At 47.7% G+C, this 13,180-nt stretch overlaps 1 protein-coding gene across 3 annotated transcripts in view; it reads right to left on the bottom strand.

Annotated features, from left to right (window-relative positions):
- tonsl (tonsoku-like, DNA repair protein) overlaps positions 1–13,180 on the bottom strand; it is a 125,000-nt gene that overhangs the window by 52,970 nt on the left and 58,850 nt on the right. For all 3 annotated transcript variants that reach the window (XM_059971558.1, XM_059971557.1, XM_059971559.1), the window contains 2 exons: positions 9,478–9,592; positions 7,011–7,156 (listed from right to left, as the gene is read on the bottom strand). In XM_059971558.1, the coding sequence (XP_059827541.1) occupies positions 7,011–7,156; positions 9,478–9,592 (261 nt within the window). The remainder of the gene's footprint in view (positions 1–7,010; positions 7,157–9,477; positions 9,593–13,180) is intronic.

The raw sequence follows: 13,180 nt of genomic DNA, 5'->3' as shown, positions 1-13,180 counted from the left end.
TTAGGCTTTACTCTAGCCACTAATACAGGCAGGACATACAAGTTCAAGCATATTTGGATCATAGAAAAATAAAGTAGAGAAATAGGCTGCTCAGCTCATCTTGTCTATGCCAAACCATTTAAGCTGGCTAGTCCCATCGACCAGCACCTGGACCATAACCCTCCATGTACCCACCCAAACTTCTCTTAAAATGTTGAATTCAAGCTCACTTGCACTGGCAGCTCATCCCACAGCCTCACGACCCTCTGAGTGAAGTTTTCCCTCATGATCCCCTTAAACATTTCATGTTTCACCTTTAACCCATGATCTCTAGTTGTACTTCCACCCAACTTCATTGGAAAAAGCCCACTTGCATTTCCCTCAATCTTGTATCCCACTATAGAATCTCCTCCCAATCTTCTACATTCCAAGGAACTTATTGAAACTTTCCATATAACTCAGGTCCTCCAGACCCAGCAACATCCTTGTAAATTTTCTCTGAACTCTTTCAAACTTATTTACACCTTTCCTGTAGGTGGGTGACCAACACTGCACACAATCCTCCAAATTAGGCCTCACCAGCTTCTTATACAACCTCAACATAACATCCAATCTCCTGCTCTCAATTATGAAGGCCAATGTGCCAAAGCTTTCTTTATGACCCTATCTCCTTTCAATGAATGATGTTCCTGAACTCCCAGATCCCTTTGTTCTACCACACTCCTCAGTGCCCTGCAGTTCACGGTGTAAAACCGACCCGGGTTGGACCTACTGAAGTGTAGCACTTCACACTTCTCTGCATTAACTTCAATCTGCCCTTTTTCAGCTAATTTTTTCAGCTGGGCTGAAAAGTGGCAGATGGAATTTAATATCTACAGTCAAGTGTGAGGTCAGTGGTCAGAAAGTCAAAGTCAAACTAAATTTATTATCAAGTACGTATATGCCACCATATACTACCTTGAGGTTCACAGAAAAATAAAATAGAATTAACAAAAACTATACAGTAGCAAAAACTGACAAGCAACCACTGTGCAAAAATGCAAATAGAAAATAGTAATACTGTCAACACGAGTTGTCAGAAGCCCTTGAAGTGAGCCTGTAGGTTGTGGAATCAGTTCAGAGACAAGGAGAGTGAAGATACCCCTCTGGTTCAGGAGCCTGAGAATACAGGGAGCTCAGTACGCAAGTCTGTAGACCCCTCACCACTGCAGCACAGGAAACAGGACAAACAATACAAGTTGTGTATGCAGAGCCCTTAGCATTGTCAGTGATCTCTCCCATCTGTCCGTGATCGCTCTGACCCCTCGTATCAGGTCCCGTAGCATTAGGACAGGAAACAGCTTCATCCCTGCCACCACACCAGAAGTGTTATACTGTTCACTTTTTAAACGTGTCATAAATAAACCTGATTACTCGTTACCTTACTTGTGGATAAGGGAGGTGAAGAAAGCTTTTGGTATGTTGGTCTTTATAAATCAGAGCATTGAGTATAGGAGTTGGGATGTAATGTTAAAATTGTACGAGGCATTGGTGAGGCCAAATTTGGAATATTGTGTCCAGTTCTGGTCACCAAATTATAGGAAAAATATCAACAAAATAGAGAGAGTACAGAGAAAATTTACTAGAATGTTACCTGGGTTTCAGCACCTAAGTTACAGAGAAAGGTTGAACAAGTTAGGTCTTTATTCTTTGGAGCGTAGAAGGTTGAGGGGGGACTTGATAGAGGTATTTAAAATTATGAGGGGGATAGATAGAGTTGACGTGGATAGGCTTTTTCCATTGAGAGTAGAGGAAATTCAAACAAGAGGACGTGAGTTGAGAGTTAAGGGGCAAAAGTTTAAGGGTAACACGAGGGGGAATTTCTTTATTCAGAGAGTGGTAGCTGTGTGGAACAAGCTTCCAGTAGGAGTGGTGGAGGCAGGTTCGGTATTGTCATTTAAAAAAATTGGATAGGTATATGGACAGGAAAGGAATGGAGGGTTATGGGCTGAGTGCAGGTCGGTAGGACTAGGTGAGAGTAAGCGTTTGGCATGGACTAGAAGGGCCGAGACGGCCTGTTTCTGTGCTGTAATTGTTATATGGTTAAATGGTTATGTAATATTACTTCATAATTTTTGTGTGTGTATTGTGTACTTTGGTTCGAAGTAATGTTGTTTCATTTGGCAGCTTACATGCACACAATTGAATGACAATAAACTGAACTTGAACTTGATAAGAGCAGAAGATTATGGTACAATGTCATTAAAAAAATCCGGGGGCAACCAACAATCTGCAGGAAGAGCTCAGCGGGTCAGGCAGCATCTGTGAAAGGAACTGTCAAAGGTCAAATCCCTGCAATGTTACAGAACAGTGATTGAGGTGATTGGAGGAAAGCTTGGCTGTGTGGAATGCACTGCTGGGGTCGTGCTAGAGCTGGGTACTCCAGGGGCATTAAAGGAACTCTTAGATAGGCACATGGATGATAGAAGAATGGAGAGCTATGTGAGAGGGAAGGGTTAGATTGAAACACCGTGGGCTGAAGGGCCTGTACTGGGCTGTAATGTTCTGTGTTTGTTTTCACAGCCGGAGTACTCTGTACCACTTCAGTTGCCTCACTATAGGAAGGACGTGATGTCCCTGGAGATCCAGCAGGATGTGCCAGGGATTAGTTATGAGAAGAGATTGTACAGCGTGAAGGTGGTGTGTGGGAAGAGAGAAACTGAGATGTATGTTAAATGGTGAGGGGCACAGCTACGGTAGGTACACCCTGTGGCAGAGGTACTCAAAACTAAAGCACACAGCTTTAGGACGAGAGGCAGAAGGCTCGAGAGAATCTGAGGGGAACCCTCCCCGAGAGGCTTTTGGAATTTGGAACAAGGACTACCCACACTTGTGGCTACCCACCCTTTCCCAAGCAAAAGCAGAGACTGGCAGAACAAGAGATTCTGCAGATGCTGGAAATCAGACCTGGAGGAAGGCAGCAAGCCAGGCAGCATCTATGTTGAGGAACAAGTAGGCTGACACACTTCATATTTAAGTAGCTGGATGAGCGCGTGAATCAGCAAGGCAGAGAAAAGAACAGCACCACTATGAGTTTTGTGTAGGTAGACATTTGATGGTCAGCTCAGGAATGGTGGGCTGAAGAGCCCGTTTCTGTGCTGAATAGCTTTATGACAGCACAGCACAGGAACAGGCCCTTCAGCCCACGAGGTCTGTGCTAACCATGATGCCAATTTAAACTGCACATCTGCTTGCACAGACCCCATGTCCCTCCATTCCCTACCCATTCATGAGTCTGTTTAGGGTGAATAGGTTCAGACTTTATACCCTGGAGTGTAGGAGAATGATATTTGATAGAAGAACACAAAATTATGAGGGGCATAGACAGGATAAATGGGCTTTTTCCACTGAGACTGTGTGGAATGACAAGAGGTAGGGGTCATGGGTTAAGGGTGAAAGATGAAATATTAAAAAGAAACATGATGGGAAACCTCTTTGCTCAGAGGGTGGTGAGAGCTGCTAGCACAAGTGAATTGATTTCAACATTTAAAAGAAGTTTGGAAAGGAGAGATATGGAGGGCTATGGTCCAGATGCAAGTAAATGGGATGAGGCAGAATAACAGTTCGGCACAGCAGAAGGGACAAAGTGCCTATTTCTGCACTCTGACACACCTCCCAGGCTCAGACAGAGTGAAGCTCCCTCCAGACTGTCCCGTAACACACTCCTCAAGTCAGACACCTCCACACCGTCCCAGGGTCAGACACAAAGTAAAGCTCCCTCCACACTGCCCCATCACACACTCCCGGGGTCAAACACAGGGTGAAACTCCCTCCACACTGCCCCATCACACACTCCCGGGGTCAAACACAGGGTGAAACTCCCTCCACACTGTCCCATCACACACTCCCGGGGTCAGACACAGGATGAAACTCACTCCACACCTTCCCATCGCACACTCCCAGGGTCAGACACAGAGTGAAACTCCCTCCACACTGTCCCATCACTCACTCCCGGGGTCAGACACAGGATGAAACGCGCTCCACACTGTCCCATCACACACTCCCGGGGTCAGACACACAGTGAATCTCCCTCCACACTGTCCCATCACACACTCCCGGGGTTGGATACAGAGTGAAACTCCCTCCACACTGTCCCATCACACACTTCTGGGGTCGGACACAGAGTGAAACTCCCTCCACACTGCCCCATCACACACTCCCAGGATCAGACGCAGAGTGAAGCTCCCTCCACACTGCCCCATCACACACTCCCAGGATCAGACACAGAGTGCAGCTCCCTCCACACTGCCCCATCACACACTCCCGGGGTCAGACACAGGATGAAGCTCCCTTCACACCGTCTCTTCAGTTACAACCAGGACCAGACAGTGTCATGTTCTGTAATTCTAAATGCCTCTTAAACAATGCACTACCAGCCCTTGCAGTCTGTTTTAGGAACCTATCACTGTTGGTGTAAAAATAAAAATTGCCCCATAAATCTGCTTCAAATCCCCGCTCACCTTCCCCAGTTATTTGGCATTTACAGAGTGATGTTGCCCAAGGACTGGTTAATGGGCAGGAACAAAGATTTGGAATAAGTATTGTTTCTGAGTTGGGAGGGGGGATTTCTCCACCTGTACTGGGAACACGTGGTGTTTATTGATGACAGCTTAGCATTCAACACAATCTTATCCTCAGTACTGATCAACAAGCTCCAACACCTGGGCCTCTGTACCTCCATCTGCAACTTCCTCACCCTGGGGCCACAGACTGTGCGGATCGGAAGCAACACCTCCTTGATGACAATAAGCACTGGCACGTCTCAACAAAATAACACCTTAGCCCACTCCTCTACTCTCTCTACACCCACGCCTGTGCGGCCAGGCACAGCTCCAACACCATCTACAAATTTGCAGATGAAACTACTGCTGTTGGCAGAACCTCAGGAATAACACAGACCAGCTGGCCGAGTGGTGTTGCAGCAACAACTTTGCACTCAAGTGTCGGAAAGTCCAAGGAAGTGATTGTGGAATTCACAAAAGGGAAGTCTAGGGAACGCACGCCGGTCCTCAATGAGGGATCAGCAGTGGAAAGGGTGAGCAGTTTCGAGTTGCTGGGTGTCAACATCTGATGATCTATCCTGGGCCCAACATACTGATGCAGTAACAAAAAAGGAATGAAAGGGGTTTGAGGAGATTTGGTTTGCGCTGCGGAGAGCACCCCAACTGGCTGCATCACTGTCTGGTATGCAGGCACCATGGCACAGGATCAGAAAAAGCCACAAAATTTGTAACGCCAGACAGCTCTACCATGGGCGCTAGCCTCCCCAGCATCGAAGACATCTTCAAAGGTGATGCCTCATAAAGGCAGCACCAATCATTAAGGACCCCCATCACCCCCTTCTCACTGCTACCTTCGAGGAAGTGGTACAGCAGCCCAAAGGTACACACTCAAGATTTATGGAACAGCTTCTTCAACTCTGCCTTCAGATTTCTGAATGAACAATGAACCCATGAACACTACCTCGGTATTTTTTTCTTTTTCTCTTTTTGCAGTATATATGCATTTTTTAGTATGCATTGCAATGTCCTGCTGCTGCAAAACAAAAAATTTCATGAGACATGCCCAGCCAGTGATTCTGAAGTTCACCACTTCAGGAGGACAAACACAAAGGTAGAGTATTACTTAAACAGCAATAGGTTGGGAAGTTTTGATTTACAGGAGTACCTGAGTACGCCTGTCACTGAAAGCAAATATTACAATCAGTTAAGAAGGCAATAATATGTTGGCAGTTACTCCGAGAAGTGTTGAGAAAAGGACGACTGACTATACAGATGTAGGGAGGCACACGTGGAGTAGTGTGACCAGTTTTGATTTGTATACGTTAAAGAGGAAATATTTGCCAGAGGAAGTGGAATCAAGGTTCACCCATTCGGCAGGCTGATGTACGAGTCGAGGCTGGGTGGACGAGGCCTCTGTACACTAGAGTCTAAGAGATGCTACTGAAGCTTACAAAATTCTAACAAAGTTCATCAGGATGGATGCAGGGGCGATATCTGCCCTGGTTCAGGGGAACATGGACAATGTACTATGGACACACTTTCAAGGACTTGACAACTCATGCTCCCAGTATTATTGATTTTCTATTTAGTATTGTTTTCTTGATACTGTAATTTCCTCATTATTTGCATGATTTGTCTTCTTTTGCCCATTGGCTGTTTGTCAGTATTTATTGTGTATAGTTCGTCATAAATTCTATTATATTCCTTTATTTTCCTGTAAATGCCTGAAAGACAACAAATCTCATGGTAATATATAGTGACATATATATACTTTGGTAATAAATGTTCTTTGAATGACAGAGCAGGGTTAACAGGATGATTGGCCTGTTACATCAGTGTAATACCTGTACCCTGCCCTTGCCCTAGGTGGCTGACGTCTCCCTGGGAGACAGAAGCTGATGCAGACAGTACCCTGTAACCTAGTTACCTGCATCTGGTAGAAATCAATGGCGCCTTCCCCCCCATCACTCCTCCAGGAGACAGAAGTAGACGCAGACACCCCTGCCCCCCCAGTTGGCTGACATCTCCCTGGGAGATAGAAGCTGACGCACAGTACCCTGTAACCTAGTTACCTGCATCTGGTTGCAGTCGATGGCGTCTCCTCCCCCAACCCCCCGGGAGACAGAAGTAGACAGACACCCCCACCCCCCCAGGTGGCTGACGTCTCCCTGGGAGTCAGAAGCTGACGCAGACAGTACCCTGTAACTTTGCTACCTGCATCCGGTAGTAGTCGATGGCGTCTCTTCCCCCAACCCCCCGGGAGACAGAAGTAGACACAGACACCTCTGCCACCCCCCCCACCCCGGGTGGCTGACGTTTCCCCGGGAGTCAGAAGCTGACGCAGACAGCTACCTGCATCTGGTAGTAGTCGATGGCGTCTCTTCCCCCAACCCCCCGGGAGACAGAAGTAGACACAGACACCTCTGCCACCCCCCCCACCCCGGGTGGCTGACGTTTCCCCGGGAGTCAGAAGCTGACGCAGACAGCTACCTGCATCTGGTAGTAGTCGATGGCTTTCCGGTAACTGCAGACCTTGCAGCAGAGATCACCGAGCTGCTCGCACAGACCCAGCGCATCTTGCTGCTCTTCCTTGCCCAGCTCGGACAGGGCCTCCTCCAGCCGGCAACCCTTCACAGCTGTGGGCAGGGCAAGCACAGTGTTAGCGGGGGGGGGGCTAGGACCCAGTGAGAGCCCCAGCTACCAGCTTCTCCAGGCTGGGGAGGGACAGGTGGCATGAGCTCTGACATTTTTTTTAATGTACAAGGTCATACCACTGAGTCCCTCATTTTTCTTTTACAAAAGCACAAAACTTTATTTTAAATTGTAACCGGTAACTTCTGCATTGTCTTTTGCATTTGAATACCATCTATAATGGACTCACTTCTTGGGGGGAGCCTACCATCCTGGGAAATCCTGCTCTGTACCTAAAATGGTCACACGTTCCCTCTCTAAGGACACCTTGGAATGAACGGATCCCCTAAAGAGGGGCAGGTAATTGGTTCAGGGATGTACCCTTGATGCATGCCACCTGGACCCATGAGTGGTCATCTTAGCCAGGCCAAAGATAACATAAGAAATGGGAGCAGGAGTAGGCCATCTGGCCCATTGAGCCTGCTCCGCCATTCAATAAGATCATGGCTGATCTGGCCATGGACCTACCTGCCTTTTCCCCAACTCTGAATTCTCCAATCATGCAAAAATCTATCCAAACTTGTCTTAAATATATTTACTGAGGAAGCCTCCACTGCTTCCCTGGGCAGAGAATTCCACAGATTCACCACTCTCTGGGAAAAGCAGTTCCTCCTCATCTCCATCCTAAATCTACTCTTGCAATTCTTGAGGCTATGTCCCCTAGTTCTAGTCTCACCCATCACTGGAAACAACTTTCCTGCCTCTATCTCATCTATCCCTTTCATAATCTTTTATATTTCTCTAAGGTCTCCACTTATTCTTCTGAATTCCAGCAAGTACAGTCCCAGCTGACTCAATGTCGCCTCATAGTCTAACCCCCTCATCTCTGGAACCAACCTGGTGAACCTCCTCTGCACCACCTCCAAAGCCAGTTTATCCTTCCTCAAGTATGGAGACCGGAACTGCACAAAGTGCTCCAGGTGCGGCCTCACCAGTACCCTGTATAGTTGCAGCATAATCTTCCTACTCTTAAATTCAATCCCCAGTTGCCTGGGTTCCGTGCTGTCCCAAATGATCCACCCAAACCAGACTACACGATCCCAGGCCGGTCCATTCAGGACAATATTCACCTTGTCCACGATCTGAACCATCTGCCCCATGAGGCTGGCCTGTCAGCCGCCTCCCCCTCGATCAGGAGAAAGCGTTTGACAGGGTGGATCATGACTACCTCCCCAGGACTGCGTGCGTCAGACTCGGACCACAGTTTGTTACCCATGTCTGTCTGTTGGAAACTGCTGCGGAGTGCCTGACAATGGATACTTAATGGTGCACATTTGCTTTGGTGGGGCAGTGTGTCAGGGCTGCCTGATGTTGGGGCAACAGTACTCTCTCTGCCAGAAGCAGCTGACAGGTTTGGTTCTGTGTGAGCCGGAGTTGAAGGTCGTCCTCTCGGCTGATGCCAACGATCACTGACTGCTGACCTACAGGGGATCGAGGCTCTCACTGGGACTTCACAGCCACATCCTCTGCCAGGGTCAAACGGAGGAAGTGCTCTGGATCAGTGGGAGATGGACTCCCCACCAGAGGAGCCAAGACCACTTGCGTGGAGCACCACACATCTCCTCGTTCTGGGGGTCTACATAAGCTCCAGTGTGGAGACCTAGCTGGCAAACTGGTGAACTTGGAGGTGCAAGCATCTGAAAATTCAAAACCCAAAGGTACGAAGGGATATGGGAATCCTCATGCAGGATTGTAAGTCAAGTCAGTGGCAAGTCATTTTAAAATGACGAGAATACAAAAGCAAGGATGCAATGCTGAGGCTTTAGAAGGCATTGGTCAGATCGCACTTGGAATATGGAGAGCAGTTTTGGGCCCGAGAAAGATTCCAGGAATGAAAGGGTTCACGTATGAGGAGTGTTTGATGACCCTGGACCTGTACTCTGAAGTTTAGACGAATGAAGGAGTATCTCATTGAAACCTATTGAATATTGAAAGGCCTAGGTAGAATGGATGTGGAAAGGATGTTTCCTATAGTGGAAGTCTAAGACCAGAGGGCAGAGACTCAGAATAGAGGTACAACCATTCAGAACAGAGATGAAGGGAAATTTCTTTAGTCAGAGGGTGGTAAATCTGTGGAATTCATTGCCACAGATGGCTGTAAGAGACTAGATGATTGGATATAGTTAAAGCAATGCTTGATGGGTTTTTGATGAGTGGGTGTCAAAGGTTATGGGGAGAATGGGCTTGAGAGGGATGGAATGGCAGGACAGACTAACGCCTCTCCTATGTCTCATGCTTCCCATCACAGGGTGCGAGAGGCACTCACCATTTTTGAGATTTCTCCTCACCATATCGTGATCTGACTGGTGTTGAGATCCCAGTTTAAACGCCTTCCTTAAGGATCGCTTGGCAGCCACGAAGTCCCCAAGAATCAGCATGACCTGGCATAGGAGAGTAAAGGGGACAGGTTGGGTTAAATGTTCCACTGCTGGTGCAGTTGTATCCCCACTCCACAAAGCATAACCTAGCACAGGTCACCTGTCTAAAGATTAAAGATCTTAAATTTAAGATTATCTTATTTGTCAGATGTACGTCGAAACAGATATTTCAAATGCTGCTGGCGTAAATCATTATGCTAATCCCTACGTTACTGTGTCACCTTCTAATATCAACCAGACCGGATCATTCCCTCTCTGTGGAGCCGGTCCATTCACACTCATCTCCATTTTAAACCAGACCGGATCATTCCCTCTCTGTGGAGCCGGTCCATTCACACTCATCTCCATTTTAAACCAGACCGGATCATTCCCTCTCTGTGGAGTTGGTCCATTCACACTCATCTCCATTTTAAACGAGACCGGATCATTCCCTCTCTGTGGAGCCGGTCCATTCACACTCATCTCCATTTTAAACCAGACCGGATCATTCCCTCTCTGTGGAGCCGGTCCATTCACACTCATCTCCATTTTAAACCAGACCGGATCATTCCCCCTCTGAGGAGTTGGTCCATTCACACTCATCTCCATTTTAAACCAGACCGGATCATTCCCTCTCTGTGGAGCCGGTCCATTCACACTCATCTCCATTTTAAACCAGACCGGATCATTCCCTCTCTGAGGAGTTGGTCCATTCACACTCATCTCCATTTTAAACCAGACCGGATCATTCCCCCTCTGTGCAGCCGGTCCATTCACACTCATCTCCATTTTAAACCAGACCGGATCATTCCCTCTCTGTGGAGCCGGTCCATTCACACTCATCTCCATTTTAAACCAGACCGGATCATTCCCTCTCTGTGGAGTCGGTCCATTCACACTATCTCCATTTTAAACCAGACCGGATCATTCCCTCTCTGTGGAGCCGGTCCATTCACACTCATCTCCATTTTAAACCAGACCGGATCATTCCCTCTCTGTGGAGCCGGTCCATTCACACTCATCTCCATTTTAAACCAGACCGGATCATTCCCTCTCTGTGGAGCCGGTCCATTCACACTCATCTCCATTTTAAACCAGACCGGATCATTCCCTCTCTGTGGAGCCGGTCCATTCACACTCATCTCCATTTTAAACCAGACCGGATCATTCCCTCTCTGTGGAGCCGGTCCATTCACACTCATCTCCATTTTAAACCAGACCGGATCATTCCCTCTCTGTGGAGCCGGTCCATTCACACTCATCTCCATTTTAAACCAGACCGGATCATTCCCTCTCTGTGGAGCCGGTCCATTCACACTCATCTCCATTTTAAACCAGACCGGATCATTCCCTCTCTGTGGAGTCGGTCCATTCACACTCATCTCCATTTTAAACCAGACCGGATCATTCCCTCTCTGTGGAGTCGGTCCATTCACACTCATCTCCATTTTAAACCAGACCGGATCATTCCCTCTCTGTGGAGCCGGTCCATTCACACTCATCTCCATTTTAAACCAGACCGGATCATTCCCTCTCTGTGGAGTTGGTCCATTCACACTCATCTCCATTTTAAACCAGACCGGATCATTCCCTCTCTGTGGAGTTGGTCCATTCACACTCATCTCCATTTTAAACCAGACCGGATCATTCCCTCTCTGTGGAGTTGGTCCATTCACACTCATCTCCATTTTAAACCAGACCGGATCATTCCCTCTCTGTGGAGCCGGTCCATTCACACTCATCTCCATTTTAAACCAGACCGGTTCATTCCCTCTCTGTGGAGTTGGTCCATTCACACTCATCTCCATTTTAAACCAGACCGGATCATTCCCTCTCTGAGGAGTTGGTCCATTCACACTCATCTCCATTTTAAACCAGACCGGATCATTCCCTCTCTGTGGAGTTGGTCCATTCACACTCATCTCCATTTTAAACCAGACCGGATCATTCCCTCTCTGTGGAGCCGGTCCATTCACACTCATCTCCATTTTAAACCAGACCGGATCATTCCCTCTCTGTGGAGTTGGTCCATTCACACTCATCTCCATTTTAAACCAGACCGGATCATTCCCTCTCTGTGGAGCCGGTCCATTCACACTCATCTCCATTTTAAACCAGACCGGATCATTCCCTCTCTGTGGAGCCGGTCCATTCACACTCATCTCCATTTTAAACCAGACCGGATCATTCCCTCTCTGTGGAGTTGGTCCATTCACACTCATCTCCATTTTAAACCAGACCGGATCATTCCCTCTCTGTGGAGCCGGTCCATTCACACTCATCTCCATTTTAAACCAGACCGGATCATTCCCTCTCTGAGGGGTTGGTCCATTCACACTCATCTCCATTTTAAACCAGACCGGATCATTCCTTCTCTGAGGGGTTGGTCCATTCACACTCATCTCCATTTTAAACCAGACCGGATCATTCCCTCTCTGTGGAGCCGGTCCATTCACACTCATCTCCATTTTAAACCAGACCGGATCATTCCCTCTCTGTGGAGCCGGTCCATTCACACTCATCTCCATTTTAAACCAGACCGGATCATTCCCTCTCTGAGGAGTTGGTCCATACACACTCATCTCCATTTTAAACCAGACCGGATCATTCCCTCTCTGTGGAGCCGATCCATTCACACTCATCTCCATTTTAAACCAGACCGGATCATTCCCTCTCTGTGGAGCCGGTCCATTCACACTCATCTCCATTTTAAACCAGACCGGATCATTCCCTCTCTGTGGAGCCGGTCCAATCACACTCATCTCCATTTTAAACCAGACCGGATCATTCCCTCTCTGAGGAGTTGGTCCATTCACACTCATCTCCATTTTAAACCAGACCGGATCATTCCCTCTCTGAGGAGTTGGTCCATTCACACTCATCTCCATTTTAAACCAGACCGGATCATTCCCTCTCTGTGGAGCCGGTCCATTCACACTCATCTCCATTTTAAACCAGACCGGTTCATTCCCTCTCTGTGGAGTTGGTCCATTCACACTCATCTCCATTTTAAACCAGACCGGATCATTCCCTCTCTGAGGAGTTGGTCCATTCACACTCATCTCCATTTTAAACCAGACCGGATCATTCCCTCTCTGTGGAGTTGGTCCATTCACACTCATCTCCATTTTAAACCAGACCGGATCATTCCCTCTCTGTGGAGCCGGTCCATTCACACTCATCTCCATTTTAAACCAGACCGGATCATTCCCTCTCTGTGGAGTTGGTCCATTCACACTCATCTCCATTTTAAACCAGACCGGATCATTCCCTCTCTGTGGAGCCGGTCCATTCACACTCATCTCCATTTTAAACCAGACCGGATCATTCCCTCTCTGTGGAGCCGGTCCATTCACACTCATCTCCATTTTAAACCAGACCGGATCATTCCCTCTCTGTGGAGTTGGTCCATTCACACTCATCTCCATTTTAAACCAGACCGGATCATTCCCTCTCTGTGGAGCCGGTCCATTCACACTCATCTCCATTTTAAACCAGACCGGATCATTCCCTCTCTGAGGGGTTGGTCCATTCACACTCATCTCCATTTTAAACCAGACCGGATCATTCCCTCTCTGAGGGGTTGGTCCATTCACACTCATCTCCATTTTA

This window comes from Hypanus sabinus, chromosome 6, assembly GCF_030144855.1.
Source record: "Hypanus sabinus isolate sHypSab1 chromosome 6, sHypSab1.hap1, whole genome shotgun sequence".
NCBI lineage: Eukaryota > Metazoa > Chordata > Chondrichthyes > Myliobatiformes > Dasyatidae > Hypanus > Hypanus sabinus.
The sequence above is the reverse complement of the archived record's forward strand: the minus strand, read 5'-3'. Positions and strand labels throughout refer to the sequence as shown.